Source organism: Gymnodraco acuticeps, unplaced genomic scaffold (genome assembly GCF_902827175.1).
Source record: "Gymnodraco acuticeps unplaced genomic scaffold, fGymAcu1.1, whole genome shotgun sequence".
Taxonomy (NCBI): Eukaryota; Metazoa; Chordata; class Actinopteri; order Perciformes; family Bathydraconidae; genus Gymnodraco; species Gymnodraco acuticeps.
In genome coordinates, this window is record NW_022991025.1 from 190,680 (window position 1) to 210,575 (window position 19,896).

Here is a 19,896-nt window from a genome sequence, read left to right on the forward strand (position 1 = left end):
TTTTTCTCATAATGTATCTTCTGTATTTGTGTTTATTTATGCACCATGAGCCAAATGAGCATGAATAACCTTCTTGACCATAAACCTGATTCTGATTCAGACTCTCGTGTGTTTTGGCTGACATTTAAATACTTCTCTGTTTCCACTTTCACTTGCTCTGCAGACTGGAGTTTGTGCGTCTGTCCTGCACGAGGGGGCGGTGGAGTGGCGCTACGTCATATCACCCGCCGCGCTCTGATTGGCTGCCGATTCTCACCCGACACAGCTGTGATTGTTTTGTGCAGAGGAAGCTCCTGTGCCTGCTATGAGCTGTGTGCTGTGGAATGGAGCAGAGCTGTTTGTTTTCTCCTCTAACGATGATGTGAACGAGATTTGAGTCTTTACGCACAGAAGAAGACGTCTCCAGATCAAGGTAAACACCAGCTTTTCCAACTTATTGTAACAGAACACCGTTTCCATTCTGCAACACTGTGTCCTCTCTCTCTCTCCACTTGTGATCTATATATATCCACTTCTTCTTCTCCTTCAGCTTTAAAGTGCCAAATGCCCAGATTAGAGGACCACTGTTGGAGCTGCTCCTGTGCATCAAGTGTTGAGACTAAACACTCATCCGGAGCTCACTGGTTAGCATCCAAAGCTGAAGAAATGATGTCCATAATCACCTCTGTGCTCAGCAACGCGTACGGATCTCTGCACGACGTGCGCACGGCCAATCTGATCCGCAGGGGTCTCGTGCTCTTCACCGTGGGGCTTTCCTGGCCCTGGTGCTCAACTTGCTGCAGATTCAGAGAAATGTCACCTTGTTTCCCGAGGAGGTGATGACAACTTTGTTTTCGTCTGCCTGGTGGATCCCTCCGTGCTGCGGCACAGGGGCCGGTGAGTTTAACACAGTTTGTTGGAGAAAAATGGAAGCTAGTTTTTTTTAAATATCTGTGCAGAGCAGTTTGAGTTGGCTGCTAAGTTTCAGACAAAGAGGGGAAGTAGCCTTTTCTTTGTAAATGCCGAAAATAATACTAGTAACATGAATTTATGGGTGCTAAAAGTCTGGAAATGTAACGTTTACGCACATGCCTCACCAAACTTACGTAACGTAAAATAGTGCCATTTTACACAATTGTACATATTAAACTGCTCTCCTTTTATTTCCCCTTTTATATCACTTTACTGTGTGGTCATGAATCATCATTCGGCTTTGTTATTGTTGGCAATTATACAAGCCTTCCTGTCTAATGCTATACTAGTCTTCGTGGTCATTTTCTGCCAGTGGGTTGACTTTCTCGCACTCTGATTGGCCGCAGCTGCCGGATACTAAACGACCTGCGCGCTGATTGGCTAGTGTCATAACGGGTGAGCTGAAAGGGGGCGGTACCTTTTAAGGATAGGGACCAGGAAGTGGGGGGGAGAAAGAAGTAAAAAAAACATCCTCCTCCTCCTCCATGTGCTGCAGGGCAGAAACACATAAAAGAGATATGTGGCTTTTACAGATTGTTGACATTACTGAGTGCCAAATAAATATCTCATGTCATGTAGGGACTCGTTTTCATTGTGTAAACTTTCAGTAGCTCATAGAGTCCTGATGTGAACCAGGAAAGGTGTTATACTTGAAATGTAAAGTATGCGTCCCCAGCAATTAGAAAACTTGAATCTGTTGGGCAATAAGCATTAACTAGCAGTATTAGCCTTTGTGTACAAAAGTTCAAATGAAAGAATAGCAGATTTGTACAATATTTAAGTTATTTTGTTGTTTTTTTGAGGACGCTTTATCCATTTCTGAAATGTCAGGATCCAAAATGGCACATTTAATCAGAAAGTGGCCATTTTTCAACTCCCAGTGTGGTTGATTTTGATAGTGTAAGAGGACGCTGGATCGATTTGTCGAACAACTGTACAAATAGGCTGTTTAATGCTGAAGAACACAACATATGCAAGTTGGCATCCGGAAGTTTTTACGATCTGGGGACCCGTACTGTTCATTTCTCACATAAATATTTAGGGTATTTAACATTTCCAGGTTCACAGTGCTCCCAAATATACTCAAGTAAACTACATTTATTTCCAATTAAAGTTTTCATTTTAAAGGAATGCAAAACGATACCAGATCTTAGGTTATAAGTAATCAGCCTTATGTTGATGGTTAACATAATATCTATCTATAGTCGATTGGTAATTTTGGAAGTGCATGTTCAGCAAACAGATAATCCCACCGCTCTGTGACAGGACTTTCCAGATTGTCTGCTTATGGTGTTTGACTCTGGTCTGTTTTCTCCTCTGCACAGCTGTGGTTGGTCTGCTGTATCCGTGCCTCGACAAACACCTGGGAGAGCCGCACAAGTTCAAGAGGGAGTGGGCCAGCGTCATGAGGTGCATCGCAGTGTTCGTGGGCATCAACCACGCCAGTGTTGTATCCTTTCAGAGCCTGTGGGTTCTTTATGACAGATCTGTGTTATGTGAGCACTGTTCTATCTACAGTTTCAAACAGGATGTCATGATTTAAGAATGATTTAGGTTTATTAAAGCTGCAAACACTTTGGATGAGCCCTTGCACATCACACATTTTGATCCTCAAGGTCTTAAGATGGTACTGACTCAATGTTAAGTCTATCGGATGTAATCTGTAGAAAGAGTTTGTTCAAATGCGGCACGAGTTAGTGCGAAAAATTGCATAGAAAGTTAAAAATAGCCGACTTCCTGTTCGTTATACGATATGTCTCCAGAGGCTTTTCTGTTCGTCTCACTATGCTACATACACAAGCCACATTTCATCATTGTAGGTGACACCACAACGAGGGGCTACCTTTGAGCAGCTTTGAAGAGCCTTTGGCCCACACCGAGAACGTGTCACTTAAAATATCACATTTTTCTAAAATATGCACACAAAGAAAGAAAGAATCTACTTGTGCATCAAGGCCTTTCAAAACTCTATTTACTTTTAGCAAGTGTAATAATAACTTTGCGATATCAATAGGTCCGTCAGTGCTCCGGTCCTTATAATGGAAACTGGCAGGATCCCTAACTTAGCCTCTACAAACATTTGAGTTAGATCTAATCCTGTGTTTGCGTTACACTGTTTGGTTTTGTCCTTAACTTCCCGTACCACAGAAGCTCGACTTCGACAACAACGTGCAGCTCTCCCTCACGCTGGCGGCTCTATCTCTGGGTCTCTGGTGGACGTTCGATCGGTCCAGGAGCGGCTTCGGGTTGGGCATCACCACCGCCGTCCTCGCTACCGTGTTCACGCAGCTGCTCGTCTACAACGGAGTCTACCAGTGAGTTCAGTGCACACAGAGGGGACGTCAAAGTGCTTTACAAAGATGAAAGGCATTAAGAGACATATTGTAAAATGGCACTCATTTAAAAGCAAAGATAATAAAAACATGAACAACAAAGGTACATGGATTACATTGACAGTGCCGTGTGAGATACTCGCATGTCTGACTCAATCATTGCTCACTTCTTAGCAGAAATAGTTTTCTTTGACCTCACTTTCTTTCTACTTTCTTTTTTAACTTATTTAGTTCTTTCAAGTGTTTCATGCTAAACAAACCCCCCTTTTTGAAAATGTTCATCTGCAACCCAATATTCAGAAAATTCAACGGATCCTGGCCGTATTCCATTACATTACATTTAGCTGACGCTTTTATCCAAAGCGACTTACAATAAGTGCGTTCGACCAACAAAATACAACCTTGAAGAAAACAGAATCATAAAGTACATCAGGTTTCATAGAGCCAAACATTTCAAGTGCTACTCAACTGGCTTTAGATAAGCCAGTCCTTTATTAGTATAAAAGTGCTTTGTTAATAGTTCTATCGCTCGAAGTGGAGTCGAAAGAGATGAGTTTTCAGTCTGCGCCGGAAGGTGTATTCCTGTAGCATATCATGACTTGTTACTTCAATATATATCATATTCATTTGTTCCCAGACATTCATGTGGCTTGCTAGTTTTGGACCCCATCTGTACCGCCAATGCCCGTAGGGGACTTTAACCCCAATGCACGTCGTACAGAATACATACAGAATGTCATTGAGCAGTCAAATACATACTGTAGATGCAACAGTGCACATTTCAACCAGTCTGACAAAAAGCAGATCAAATATATCCCCCACCCCCAAGAAAACAACAACACAACAAAGAACAGAGCAAATGAGATAAGTATACACATTCTCATAATAGACACATCAATATTAAAACACACAAAGCAAACGAGAGACAAGTGTTCCCTTCTTTGAAGAAACAAAACTGCCAGAGGATTAATGAGCCGTGCTCTGTCATCCCTACCTCCTGGTTTCATGTTGCACTCGCACCACAAACCACGTAGGTTTTAGTTACACAGCTTGTGAGACTGAGAAGTGTCTTGTCCCACCTGCAGGAAGCCATCAAACAGACCCTGTTTCTCCTGAAGCCAAACGAACAACCCCTCCTACTGAGTTCATCAAAAACACACAGCTGAGAAAAGAGACTTCTGTTCACGATGAGACGCTCAAACTGACTTTACGCAGGTGTCCTTCGAGGTGCCTTTCTTATCAATGGGAGTTATTTTAACTCCTTAAGAATAAGTTGGAAGCAGCTGCTGAACAAAACATCTCTACTTCATGGATATTAATTGTACATTCTTTGGGCTTTTCCTCTCTTTTAGATACACGTCTCCGGACTTCCTGTATGTGCGCTCCTGGCTCCCGTGCATATTCTTCTCAGGCGGAGTTACCGTGGGGAACATCGGACGCCAGCTCGCCATGGTAAGTCTAATTCACAGATATACATTAAAGTTTTATCTTGACAGCTTATTTCCACTTAAAGATATCAAGTGCAGTACTTATGTGCTTCTCAGTTCTTTAATAGCAAATCTAAGGGCAACATATGATATTTTAATTAATCTGATTATGAGGAAAAAACGACAGAATACTGAAAATAATCTCAGATTTTCAGGAAAAAAAACGGATTATCTTTCGCAAAATCTTCGCTTTTGGGGCCCTGATCCTCCTCCGTGTAACTCAGACGGAGATTGTTAAGTTATGGAGAAAGTCAAAGCATTATTCTGGAGATAATGGAGTTAAATGACAGTCGGAATGTCACTTTAAAACGGCGACCAAACCAGTTCCAGTTCTGCGGTTTTCAAGGGAACTTTTCCAGTTATGCAAAACTCTTGACCTGGATGTCTTTCATATTTTGCAAAGAGTATACTTGAAGGTTAAACACCTCATGTTTGGCGTGTCACTCTGCACAAAACACGCCGTCAATCCGCTTCAGATTTGCATTAGAGAGCTCCTCTGCACGCTTTAAAGTCGGTGCATCTACTAAGCTGCACCACGATAACACATTGAACCAGGAAGTAGCCGTATTTCAACTCCCGGTTGTTTTTAATCCATTTTGAAGTTTGAGAATCGACTTGAATGCCATTTTCAAACAACTGTACAAATAGGCTGATTAACAACATATGCAAGTTGGCATCCGGCAGTTTCTACGTGCTGGGGACTCATTTTGTTCAGCAACCTGTAAACTACATTGATTTCCAATTAAAGTTTTCATTTTAAAGGAATGCAAAACGATCCTAGGTTACAAGTAACGAGCCTTATGTTGATGGTAAACATAATAATGTAAAAAAACAAGCACATTTAAGACAATACTTTGATAGTTTTAAGTGTTGCTAATTATAGAAATGCATGTTCAGCAAACAGAATAATCCCACAGCTCCACAAAACATGCCGTCAACCAGCTTCAGATTTGCATTAGAGAGCTCCTCTGCACGCGTTATGAGCATCTACTAAGCTGCGCCACGATAACATTGTCCAAAGAGTAGTGCATTGGACGCCCCCCCCCCTTCCTTTCATAATGACCCCATCAAGTCAGCTCTGATGTCTCCATTAAGCTCGTGCCCAGAAGTAAAGTACGAATAATTGCATAGAAAATTAAACTTCCTGTTGGATATACGATATGTCTTCAAGAGTGCGTCTCACCGCGCTGCTTATACATACCAAATGTCATAATTGTCAATTTGAAGACCCTTTGGCCCTCACCCGAGAGCGAGACGCTTCAAATATCACATTTTACAAAAGTTTGCACACAAAAAATAAATAAATCTACTTCCGCAGCACGTCAAGGCCTTTAAAAACACTTCTCTCATAAGTATCCCATCAAGTCAGCTCTGATGTCTCCATTAAGCTCGTGCCCAGAAGCCTCGCCTCGTTCCGTCTGCAAAGTCCCGTCAGCGCTCCGTTTGACTCGAGTGGCAGCGTGAAAGCAGATTAAAGCTGTTTGTCACAGTGTTGGCAGTCAGGACTCGGCTGACCACAGGGTCATTTGCTCCTCGTTGTTTTTGTTTGTGATCGGGCCGGAGGAATGTTGGCACAAGGCGGCACTCATGGGTTTCTCTCTCTTTTGCTCCAGAGGGGCGTTTTATGAGGAGGAACACGAGACTTTGGGGGCTTTTTCTTACAGATCTCTTTTGCAGCGTGAGAGTTTGTTCAAATGCGGCACGAGTTAGTGCGAAACATTGCATAGAAAATTCTAAATAGCCGACTTCCTGTTCGTTATATGATATGTCTCCAAGAGGCTTTTCTGTTCGTCTCACCGTGCTGCGTACACATGCCACATTTCATAATTGTAGGTGAAACCACAACGAGGGGCTACCGTTGAGCAACACCCGAGAACGAGAGAATGTCTCTTTGATATTTTAAGATGGCTAAATGAGCCATCAGAAAGCAGCACGTGTTGAGCAAGAAGTCCTCTCTTCCCCTTTTGCAAAAAGAAGGAATAAGCACTTCCAAAAAAAGGAGGAACTGAGAGCTAAATATTCCTGTGCTGACATTTAAAATATATTTTAGCACCAGGTCCTTATTTGCTTAAAAGCTACTGGTTGTTGAGAGAGGGTGCAGCTCTTCACAGGAAAGTGAAACTACTCAGATTGATTTCTTGGAAACGAGTCACCTGAGGTCATGAACACATCAGCAGTTATGACATCGCTCTACAAAGCACTTCAGCATCATGAATCTGACAATAAGCAGCTCACATTGAAGCACTTCATTCCAGCACTTTCACTTCTGCATTACTTTGATTTGGTGAATATGTGTTGCTGCAATCTTCTACTTGGATCCTCAAATGTTTCACTTTTAAAAGTACCTAAAGTTGCATTACAGAGAACTGGAGAGGCCTCAGACCTGTCTTTTTCATTTGGCTTATCGTGTTTAGATGTATCACTGTTCATGTTCTATTGTTTTCAGAATACCTTCACTAGTCCCACCGAGGGTACATGCACGTTGTTACAGCAGAAAAAGAGCCAGCTTAATGTTTTTACATATTTTAATGATGTTCCTAATTTGTTATTGTGATTTTCTTTGTCATACTCTTTGGGCAGCATGAAAGGTGCTATATACATAAAGGGTATTATTGACACTCTTCTGTCTCCCCTCAGGGCGGCGTGGAGAAACCCCACATGGACTGAACGCAGCACAAAGAAGAGAAAGAAGGACAGGCGAATTAAAGATGGACACGTTACGTGAAGAAGGAGAGAACAGGAGGAAAGAGACTCTGATTAGACTTCGTCCTCATAACAAAGTGCCATGCACCTCCTTGTGGCCAAACCTCCATCGAGACAGGAGGACGGTGTTTTGCCTTTTCTTTGATTTTGAAGTGTTTTATTTCCCCGCTGGAAGCATCTTCCTGAGTGGAGGTGTTGATGCACCTGGACTTGGTGCAAAAGACTATTTCTGTTGTTATTTTTAATATATATAATCATAAAAAGGGAATTGTACGAGTGGGCGAAACAGATGTCCTCACTCTCTCTCAGTGAAATGTATTCAGTTGAAGCGCAGGGAGATGTGTGTTCCCAGTTTAACCAAATTAAGTATTTATTTTTGAATGACCCCAAACCAAATATGGAAGTATTCCTTTAAAGTGACGATGGTGGATAGAATAGAGAGACAGGAAGTATGTAGAGGAGTGACAATTAGTCTTTACAGGCTGTGACTCACCTGCGTAAATTCAATATGCTACGAGTCAAAAAGCTCACAATTCAAGTTCCTCAGAGAAGTCGCATTGACCCTTGAATGGTATATTTACACCATACAATTATTGGAAAACGGTGGAGGATGAGGAGGGCCACGTGTGACGTGTTTGGGGAGATCTGACCAAAAGAGATTTTATTTTGTTTGGAATTCTGAGAAAAAAAGTTGGAAATCTAAGAAAGTCGGAATTCTAAGAAAAAAAGTCGGAATTCTGAGAAAAAAAGTTGGAATTTCGAGAAGAAAAGTTGGAAATCTAAGAAAGTCGGAATTCTAAGAAAACATTTAGGAATTCTAAGAAAAAGTCGAAATTCTAAGAAAAAAAGTTGGAAATCTAAGAAAAAAAATTAACAGAATTCTGAAAAGAATATCAGATTTTCAGAAAAAACTATTTTTTCCCTGCAAAATCCTCACTTTTGGGCCCTAATCCTCCTCCATATAAAACCATTTTTAGTTATTAAGTTATGGACAGAGTCAGAGCATTATTCTGGAGGTAATGTACCGGGAGTAAAGTACTTTTGCCACGGGTAAACCGGTTGAAACCGCTCTCCGGTGAGTTTAGTTTTGGGAACATACGGCGATGAAGAAGACATTAAGATTTGCAGTCTGTGATTGCCTGTGTATTATAGAACGTAGTGCTTTTGTCACTATAACCATTTTAGTTTCATCATTTGTACAAACACGACATTATTGCTCATGTAAAATGGATTTCCTTGTGAGACAGGTATTACTGCCACACTAGACCTACAGTATGTTAGTCAGCGAGGATTAAGTGCAATCAGAGTATTCATGAGCCCATTTATTTATTATTTCTGACAAGTATATGCAGTGTGGATACCGAAACAATAACATGGTTCAGAGATTAGAGTCACATGCCTTCAGAGTCAAAACCAATGACTCTCACAAGAGAGGAAACAATATATTGTGTCAAAACAATTGTCATCATAGAAGGAAACCATACTTTTTTAAACATTTTGTGGCGGATCACTTCGATCTGCTCACATTCAGGTGTGTTATTCTGGAGAGGAAGCTTTATTTTTGGAGGTGGTGAAGCACCTTTGGGATGTTTTAGGCGTTTGTGTGTCTGATATTTCAGCGGTGTATCATTTTTTGCTACCATGGATTTAAGTGAAAAATAAAAACACCTCATAAGGAGATCTGCGTTTAGTCATTCTTCAATAAGGGTTTTAAAGAGGACATGTTTATAACTTCATGTCTCTGTCTCCATGCTTTAATGTTCAAAAGGCTGCAGCACCTGTTTTCACCCTCTGTCTGAAACCAGAGCCCAGTCTGTTCTGGACGGCTCTGTTGTGATTGGTCAAACACTAAGAGATATCCCACCCCTTAACCTATCGTGTACAATGTGTTGGAGCACTAGCCAATAGGAGCGTGAGTGTTACATAGGGACGTCATAATGTTACGGAAATGAACAAAAAGGAGCCTTTACATGCACCAATAAACACACCACAGGAAAAAGCTGAGTATGTCCTCTTTAATACTAGATGACATCATGATATAGACCTTTTATTTTTACCCTAATTACACGTCTCAGCAGCGTCAGGAACACAATGGCTTTGGGTTTGTTTTTTTCGTCTGGGGGTCCGTTGCACCGGGGGTCTCTGGGCTGTTTGTTGTGTCTGCTGTCAGGCCCAAATTGAATAGATGAGGACACTCTTTTGTCCATGGCCTCTGTCAGTCTCCGGAGCCATTATAATGTCTTCGGCTGCATCTTCTCCCCCCTCCCCGAATAAAACCCACCCCCTGTGTGTCACTAGCTCTCCCCCTCCTCTCCCAAAACACGCCTTTCTGGAGGGCAGACTTCTATATATACCTAGCGGGGGACTGACAGTTAACCTTTTGCTCTGGGGAGGGACATTTCTGGGAGTGGGGCCAATATCTGTGGGCTATTCTGAATGGAAACCCCTCGTTCTGGAAGCCCCTCTATCTATTTATCTGTCTCTCTGACAGGCCAACGATCCGGCGCCACACGCCACTTCTTCTTCCTCTTCTTCCTCTTTCACTCCCCTCCTCCTCTTCTCAGGCACAATAATTGGCCGGACTTCAGCCTCCTTTCATTTCCAGCCACGGCAAACTGAAAGACTCCATTAGAGCGCCTCCTTATTGCCAAAATACACCCCCCCCCCCTCGTACACCCCCTCTCTCTACGTCCTTCCTCCAAGGCCAGGAGACAGATCTGATGTATTGATCTGAACATCAGTTTCACCTCCTCGCAGCTACATTGTGTTTCCATTTTGTCTCTAGCTGTTATTGAGCCTATTCATTTGTTGTCTGCCAGGAAACATATCAAAATGTGTCGTCTGCTAAAAGACCTTATATCATGAAGCATATTCAGGCAGTAGCGTAGACACCATGAGCACATCTACAGTTAAAAAGACAAATCAAATCTGAGCCAACGGACAATGCTCAGTTTTAGTTGAATACATCCCCAATTTAACGCTAGTCACATTTTTAATGTAACTGTAAGGGAAGCCTGGTTATGGGAAATCGTGTATTTTGGTTTTCCCACTGGAGTTTGTTTTTACAGCGTCTTTGATGTCACATCATGTCCAAAACAAAGGGGGGTCTCTTACTGTAAGCTGTTGCCACACAGGTGCATGAATTATTGATTTGGCTGGGAATGACATGCTGTTCACACGCAAAGACACAATTTAGGGAGATTTGTAGCCTTTGCAGACCATTTACATGCACAGAAACCTATAGAATACACTACAGGTAAATGGTCAAATGGACTTATATAGCGCTTTATCCAGTCTTTAAGACCTCTCAAAGCGCTATGTCGTTCACCCATTCATACAGAGCAGTGTACCTGACTCTAGGACCTAACATTCACACACCGTTGGCCATCGGGAGAAACTCAGGGTTCAGTATCTTGCCCAAGGATACATCGACATGTTGACTGCATGGGCTGGGATCGAACCCACAACCTTCTGAAGGACCGCACCCCCTCGCAGCCACAGTCGCCCTGATGCCACTACAGGGAAGAGGAAACCCCAACAAGCAGAACACAGTAGATCCTCTTTCAAATACTCAAGTACTAATATGTCAACAAGGTACAACACTGGAGCAAATGTACTTATTTTCTTTCCACCACTGCTGAAATGAAAGGTGGCACAGCGGATTAGAATAGAAAGTACGGATCAAGAAAGTGTTACAGAATCTAGGTCCAATAAATTAAAAAGCATTCCACCTTTATCTTCCTTTGTTGTTTAAAGTTGTGCAACACCTTCGTCCCCTTTAACCTCTGCAAACTCAGTGTGTGTTTAAAACCTCACAGTAAATGACTTTTTATAAACGTGTGTTCTCCTCACCTCGGGGTCTTTGCAGGATGAAGACGCCATTCCCCCTCTTCCTCCTCTCTTTGCCTGCCACACACATTTACAAGTCTCTGAGAGTGGAAGTTAAAAGCAAGAGCATTGAGGAGCGGTAAATGCAGCAGGTAGATCACAGTGAGGAGTGATGGCTTTTGTTGCCACCAGATGACAGTGTTTATCCTCTTATTCTGTCTGGACATTAACACCATGACCTCCATGGACCCCTAGTGGAGGCACAGGAAACAGGAGAGGTCTTGCAAAAGGTTTTATTCATCAATTTATTCCATATAAAATTACATGTATACATCTCAGGAGAATTCAGACAACACATGAATACATGTTGAATACAAAAGAGGTAGAGAACTTCACACCAAAATGTGTTTTTTTCCACTCAGATTTCTCCTTAAATGCACCAGAACATAAAAATTCAGATCTCCAAAAGATGGTTTATTAAACAGCGGCAGGCAGGGAGATTATTCCTGGAATATGTCTCCGGCGCTGCAGCGAGTCACATGCATGATAGAGAAGGTCAATGAAATGGATCGAGTGGAGGAAATCATTGCACTCTCTTGTTTCTCGGCCCAAAAAATATAAAGGTCTTCAGCGTCTAATGAAAGATTACGTGTGTGTGGGAGTGTGTGTTTAGGGTCTACTGAGTCTTCATTACACCAGAGCTGAGGTCCACTCCCGTCCTCTAACCTCGATCAGCGCCTCTCCACTAGGCCAGGAATAATGAATTATTATGCATTGGGGGGGGGGGGGAGAACATTGGACTCCATTTTAGCTCAAATTACTTCTGTGATCATTCAAATGGCAGGCTGCTCTGCACATGTTCCCATCGGAGGGTCTTATTATCCCCCCACTCTTCATCTAAGGAGAGGATTTCAGAACAATAAAACCGGTTGTCTTGACAGTAAATCAAAAGTAAAAACAGAGACACAGAATCATGTTTAAACAACGTCACAGTGGGATTTAGCCTTGTGTGCCATTCCTCTTCTCCTTCCTCCTCTTCCTCCTCTTCCTCTTCTTCCTCTTCTTCCTCCTCTTCCTCCTCTTCTTCCTCCGCAGGACAACAACACAATGACAGGCTAAACCTCATGTGATGGCACATTATGCATGCCATCCAAACAAATCCTTCCCAGTGTAAATTAAAATTGCAGCTCACATCTGACTCCCTAAACCGACCACCGTCATGATGATAATAATAATAGCTGGGCGTGATACCCGAGAGGCAGAAAGTCAAGGTGCACAGCAAGTTAATATCAGCCTTTTCCTTCATAAATCAAAAATAAATAAGGGCATATGAGGGAGAGTTCTGATTTACCTGCAGCTTTACGATGTATTTATCATATGAACAAGTCTCCTCCAACAATGCAGCACACTTCAAACAAAAGGAAATAGTGCAATAAAACAGTGCAAAGGACAACATGGTGACAGAAGGCTGCAGGAATAAGAACAACATCTGAATAAAAACATAGTAGATGCCAGAATGTGAAAAATAAACACGATTTTTAGAATAATCTGTACCCTTATAACTCACAGTTCAGACACCTGTTGTGCAGACAGATGTGCGCCATATTTAAAGAAGCAGAGCTGTTTTCTCACACACACACACACACACACACACACACACACACACACACACACACACACACACACACACACACACACACACACACACACACACACACACACACACACACACACACACTCACACACACACACACACACACACACACACACACACACACACACACACACACACACACACACACACACACACACACACACACACACACACACACACACATATAAGATAAGTCACCTGCTCACATATTGTCAAAGAAAGCAGCCTTCATTTGCATAATCCCAGTCATGCTTGCAGCCTGTTTAGGATGCACTAAAGGTCGATGTTTGTCATGTTTTAATTAGTCTTCTTCATTAGCAGGCGCGGGAGACATGTTCTGGGAAGCAACAGGCTCTCTCTGAGCTGCTGAGAGACGCGCAAAGTTGGCAGGCTAAATCCATCCGGGAAAGTTATTGCGCCTAAAATGGCCTTTGGCAGCTCAGCCCCCCTGATAAGTGACACATTCACTGCATATCTGAAGCTGGGGAGGGGGGGGTACAAACAACTCAGGTGCACCCAGGGGTGAAAGGGACCCGGTGGCACATGGTGCTTTCATGGGAGTCCGGTGCTATTTCGGTTGCTCTTTTATCCGATACCACACAGGGAGTCTGACCTCCGGAGCGCGGACATTACAGGAATTGTTTCTCACTTTTAGAAACGGGAATACACGGAAGGGGGAAAAGTTGCACGTGTGTTTCTTTCCTTCTTTTTCTGTTAGATCCAACTTTATTGTCAATGCACAGAAAGAAATGCAGTTTGCATCTAACAAGAAGGTGCAAAGAGTAGTATGAGGTTTTCACACAGATTTATTAAACAAGTAACTTAACGCTTGGATCATTAACCCACTTTATGAGAATTGAAAATAGATATAATTTGGGGAAATGTTCTTAATGTCTTTAGGATTGCACGTCACATGTTTCAAATCAGAAGTATTTCCCCAACCTGCTCTCAGACAGTTTCTGCAGCAAGTGCTTTCCACCTGTCTCTCTCACACTTGTTCCTCCTGCTCGTAAACAGGACTTTGAGACAGGTGCACGAGGCATTTGGACCATCCAAAGCCCGTGAAGCATGCTGGGAGGAACCGAATACTTTATATGGGGAGCTGCAGGTCACTAACAGTACATTATCTTATTCTTTCTTTCACTCTGCATTCCCTCCTGCTGCATATGGAGAATGTAAACCCAGAGACCTGAAATAGACCTGAAGGCCTCAGAGGGGAAAGGCAGCTACCTGATGCACATCCGGGGACTTTAGCAACATTTGGGAGGAAACTCTACATTCTAACTTTTACGCATCAGTGGTGCTTAGACCAATTTGACTGGGGGGTTAATTTATGAGGGTGACATTTAAAAAGGGATAAAGACAACATTGCAACACTATTAGTTCAGTACAAAGTCATAGCCCACAAAATAAAGTAACATAAAATACTCAGTGACTTTGTTTTGCTGCAACACTCTCATATTTCGTGGTACAGAATTTCTGAAGGGACTTGGTCAAGATTGTATTAAATTACGTTATTGGAAAAAAACAAAAACAACTTTGAACCAGGTTTAAAGTATTTTGTGCAGAGGTGGAAGATACTCCATTTTGTATAGTGACAGTCCTGCATACTAAAATGTTACTTAAGTACTAGAGTGTTGGCATTAAAAAATACTTAAAGTACCAAGTACTTGTTATGCAGAATCATATATATTAAAGTACTGGATTACTGGTGAAAGTGGAGCTAATTTAAATTACTTTATAAACTGCTTCTCGATATCGTGACTTTATATTTCAATTTACTAGTGGATTGATATTTTGCATTAGCTAATGATCTGAATCTGTAAAAGCTTTTAGGTAAATGTAGGCCAAGAGTAAAAACTATAATACTGGCTTCAAACATGTAGTAAAGTAGAAGTTTAACGTGGCATACAATGAAAATACTCATTCTCACTCAATGTTAAAGTACCTCCAATTTAAAGTATACTTTAGTAAACCATGCGTTTTTATGAGCCTTCATTTCTCTTTTTGCGCACTTCATTTAGGTTTTGACTTCATTTACAATTCTAAATGAATAATACAAACATATTTTCTGTGTTAGTTTTGCTATAACTTGTATGTCTCCTGGTTGTTATTCAGAGCTGGAAGGCGTGTTTCTCTCCGATTTAAAATTCCGTATTTTGTCAATAAATGATTCAGAAAGCCTGATCTCCTGCTCCAGCCTCTCAGTCTCCTAATCAGCCTGTTTAGGATTTACACACTAATCATAGCTCTAAAAAAATAACTATTTCCACTCGGGCAAAATCTATTTTAAATGTAGTAAACTTTAAATACAGTTTGTATTTGGTCACAACTTCATTAACCTGCAGAAACTTCACTTTTTATCAGCAACTAAACAGTGTTCGCCTTGATGTTAATTCATGCAGGAGTTTGACTTATTTTACGGAATTATTAAGAAATCAAAGACTGCACGTGCACGTCTTCCTCATATTTGTGAGCAGTCTTCTGAAGGGAGATCAGCTGCATTCAGTTAGCCGTCGTCCAATTTAGCTGAGGCCTTAATTGCGCTCAGGGTGGCGCACATGTTGCTGTGCAGAAATACGCGCCGCTCCTTAAGAACAATCCGCATTCAAATGAGACTTATCTTCGCCAGAGCGATCAGAAGGATTAGGAGTTATTAAAACCTATAAAAGGCCTGACACCAGAAGAGCCTGCAGCCTCAAAGTACAGAGGATTCATCTGTAAACACACACACACACACGCGCACACACACGCACACACCACGGAAATTATATAGACATCATGCGGGAGGGTGAATAAAGAATGGAGTAAACTATGATTTCTGGATGACTAGACGTAAAAATGACAAATTAGACTTAAAAATACAAGTTGTAAATCATGCAATGACCTTATAAATAGAATATAGTGTATAGTTTACATAGTAGAAAGTAGAAAGTAGAATATTGAGCATGGTACAGTAGCATATTTTAGAAAAAGTTAAATTACGCACGCTAATCAGAAAGAGGTTCGTGTTTTACGCTGCAAAAATATTCATGATTTGACAAATAATTGCTTTTTATTCATCTAAATGTCTTTTATTTACCATGTATTTTTGGTGCTTTGACCAGTTCTCCCATTTCCAACACACTACACGTAATTAAGAACATCACAGGTGGAAGTCACTCTCCAAATCACTTAAATGTATTTTTAGATTAATTTGCTTTTCGGATTTTTTGCACTTTGCGTAATTAGGCCCGGTTCTAATCATCTCTCATTCGGCTGCTGCTCTGGCCTGAGCCGTGATAAAAACAAAAAACAGGGCGGCTTCCAGGCCCTCTAAAGCATGACAACAACAACAACAAAATCATACAGGATCACCAAAAAGCAGAGGCTGGCTTTCAGGGTTTTGAAAGGCACAGGAAGCTGGAGGATTTGGTGCGAGCCCTGCATGGTGACAGAGCTGATATTAGAGACCCCCATTCATCTGGAGAGAGTGTGTGTGTGTGTGTGTGTGTGTGTGTGTGTGTGTGTGTGTGTGTGTGTGTGTGTGTGTGTGTGTGTGTGTGTGTGTGTGGGGGGGGGTGCATCTGCAGAAGAGGTCCCAGCACCCTCTGATCTGTGAGCTGCACACATCACGGCGTCCATTCACAAATCCTCCTCTGCGCGTCACCTTTTGTAGTAACTCCATAGTGCTGAGCGCTGGTGACGTGGAAGACAATCCTACCAAGGAAAATACAGAGAAGAAGAGAGGAGGAGGGGGGGGGGGGGGAATAGGTTAGGAACTCAAGGACAGGGCACATGCGCACAATGCACTCGATGTCTTATAGTAGTAGTAAGAAGGGGGGGTATGTGTGAGGAGGAGGAGGGTGCAGCTATAATATGAAACCTGCACAGAAACAAAACTAGAAGTGCGAAAACTGATTTTTTTTCTTAGCGATTTTAACCCCAAAAGCAGGAAAGCTTCACCATGCAGTGTGTGTGTGTTTTTAAAGCATTCACTTATTTACAGACAGACATGACATGTGTGCATGATCAATATTTCCTGCTTGCATGAACAAGAACCGAATATATTCATGGTCAATTATAAATTGAATCCGAGGTTTGCTTCAAATACAAGGCAACGTGCGTCCCGCAGGTTCAGAACAACAAGCTGCGGTGATGAGGGTGTGATCGTATGTTGGGGAATTACAATAAGGCCTACAAAAAAGAATAATTGTGGAAAAAATGTCGACTATATGAGAGAATAGACGCTTGGAACGTGCACGTGTGTGCAGAGCGATTGTTGCACACGGAAATAGGTTAATTATAGTCGACTTTGAAGGACAGCGTGTCTTTAAAACGCCATTATTGGACTATTCAAAATGTGCGTGGATGTTTTAAAGTAATCACTAAATAAAAAGTACACACGCTTAAAGAAACTGTAAGCGCAGGTTTTAGGCACTCTTTTGGATTGTTCTAGATCATTAAAGCAAGAATAAAACAATTCGACTCACATCCTAACACCACGTTTGCACAGACCTACGGATACAATAAAAATAAAACACACCTACAAATATGTCCAATGGTCATAAACGCTTCATTTTGCATGGATACTTCCAACTGAATCCAGCAATATTTGAAGAAACAACTGAATAACATGAAGGGTTCAGTAGCCGATGAAGACAATAACCAAAAACAGCCAAACACAATAATAAAGCAGGTTTAAAATCACACTTACTAGCTTGCCTGTGTTTACTTGTAAAAAATAACACTAATATGCAAATCAACTGGATGCTGTAGCTATATTTTAACCCTTCATCAACAGACGACGTGTCCTAAGAGTAAAGACGGAGGCCTCAGTCAAACAACAAATCCTCAGTTAGCAATGACTGGCTCTCCTAAAACAGGAAGCATTGTGTCCAAAAGAAACCGATGCAAAGTGAGCAAACAATAGGGAATACAATATGTGTAATTGTGTGGTATTTACTGCAGAAAACACACATATATTCTAGTGTACTTTGCTAAATAGAAAGAGATTACTTCTGCGCACTTTTGGGGTAAAAGTGGCTGTGCGTAAAAATCATAACCGGCACTTTAAAATAGAAACAGGTGAAATAACTAGCATTCATATCGCTTTTTAAAGCATTGTATGAGTTGTAATATGGGTTGATATGTGCATGTTTAGCAGTGCACACATGCTCTTATTATAATTCAGAGGCTGGTGTCATTTCCTCCAGACTGATTTCCTCCTGCTCTGTGAGGTTAGAGGCCAGCAGCGGCCTGTCTGCGGGTCCTTTGTGTTTATTTAGCCTCAACATTAATCTGCGCTTCCCCTCACATAGGGAGAAACAATCGCAGCATGAGAGAGGCTGTCTAATTACATCTCTCACTTTTAACTCTGTGCAGCCGACATGTGATGAGCCCTTTGTGCCACGAGAGACACAAACAGGTAGATTTTAGGGATACGGATTTTAAAAAATGAAGAAAGAAAGAAACACATATCAGCCTGTGACGTGCGTTTTGAGAATATGGACTAAAGTATTCTAGGTCATCAAATCATCTCATTTGCTTCGCTTTTTGCACAAAGCCCGTGTTTAACAAGTGAAAAGTCACTTATAGGGAGCGTTACGCAAGACACACACACCCAGGCTTATTCTCGAGTTTCAATTTAGAAACCAACACATTAAACCGTTTTGAAAAGGAGCATGGAAAGCGCATATTGCGGGTATGGCAAAAGCTAAAACTGCGAAATCATATTAAAAAAAGGCTCACCACAAAATAACATTTGAAGGAGTTTGAGTTTCTCCCACTCCCGAAAAAACGACAACGCACACTTGTAGACTTGTCCTAATAAAAAGAAAGTATCTGGATGTCTTTCTAACTGAAATGAAAACAGTTTTTAGCAGCACACGAAAAGTACCTTGTAAGTTCTGCAAAAGCTAGAAAACACTGACTTTTTTTATAAAAAATACTGTAGTTTCCATTTAAGGAATTTAAGATAATCACAAATACATTTTTACTAATCTTGGAAATGTTACTCCCAACAAAACAACAATAATGCACCTTGTGATAGTAAAGAGAAAGCAGATGACTTTCTAACTGAATTGTTCCTTCTGCTCCAGCTGTTCACTCAGAAAGCATCTTGTCTCACTGAATGAAAACAGCTTTGAGCAGAATACATGAAAACGAGTTTATATGTTATTGCAAAAGGTGAAAAAACTGCTAAATCATTTAAAAACACACAAATGCTTCAACGTTTTAAGAAATGAAGGCTGCTCCCAAAAACAACAACAGTGCAGTAATATGTAGAAAGCAAATACATGACTTTCCAACTGAAATGAAAACAGCTTTGAGCAGAACATGAAAACGAGTTTATTGCAAATGTGAATCAAAAATAAAGCTGCTCTCCAAAAAACAACTTGTAAAAAGAAAGCAGTTGCTTGACTTTCCAACTGATTTGTGTCTCACTCAGTCTCAGTCTCTCAGTCTCAGTCTCTCAGTCTCAGTCACTCAGTCTCAGACCTTCTGCTCCAACACAACTATACAAAAACCTACAATGCACGTTCTCAGTCTTTAGATGATAACAAGACACTGTCTAACTTAAAATGTACTTACATTAAAACAGCTTTGAGCAGCAGTACATACAAAGTAGTTTATATGTTATTGCAAAAGGTGAAAAAACACAAAAAAGCTTCCCCCCCACCTCCTAAAAAACTAATGAAAAAAGAAAGCAGCTGCGTGACTTTCTAACAGATCTGTTCCTCACTCAGTCTCTGGTGCTCCTCGGTACCTCTTGGCTCTTTACGCCCGGGATCAGTCGCGGAGACTCGGCTTCTGGATCCTCTAAAGGCCGGGAGGGGGGGGGGGGGCGTCCCGGGAGGAGGAGAGCTAACTTCACATCGGTCAGCAAAGTTACCCAAAGTTTTGTCTTTGGCGCGACTCAGTGTCCCGAAACAGTTTGTTTGCATCACTGATTTCTGTT

At 41.6% G+C, this 19,896-nt stretch overlaps 1 protein-coding gene and 1 long non-coding RNA gene across 2 annotated transcripts in view; one reads left to right on the top strand and one right to left on the bottom strand.

Annotated features, from left to right (window-relative positions):
* Positions 1-531: 531 nt before the first annotated feature.
* On the top strand, positions 532-9,152 carry insig1 (insulin induced gene 1). Its single transcript, XM_034236326.1, is given in 6 exon segments — positions 532-748; positions 751-876; positions 2,277-2,401; positions 3,100-3,266; positions 4,637-4,736; positions 7,409-9,152. Coding segments are annotated over 6 exon segments (753 nt in total). The 5' UTR covers positions 532-543; the 3' UTR covers positions 7,439-9,152.
* A 5,740-nt stretch (positions 9,153-14,892) lies between these two features.
* LOC117559537 overlaps positions 14,893-19,896 on the bottom strand; it is a 37,357-nt gene continuing 32,353 nt past the window's right edge. The window contains exon 7 of the long non-coding RNA XR_004570982.1: positions 14,893-16,655. This is a non-coding gene — a long non-coding RNA (uncharacterized LOC117559537). The remainder of the gene's footprint in view (positions 16,656-19,896) is intronic.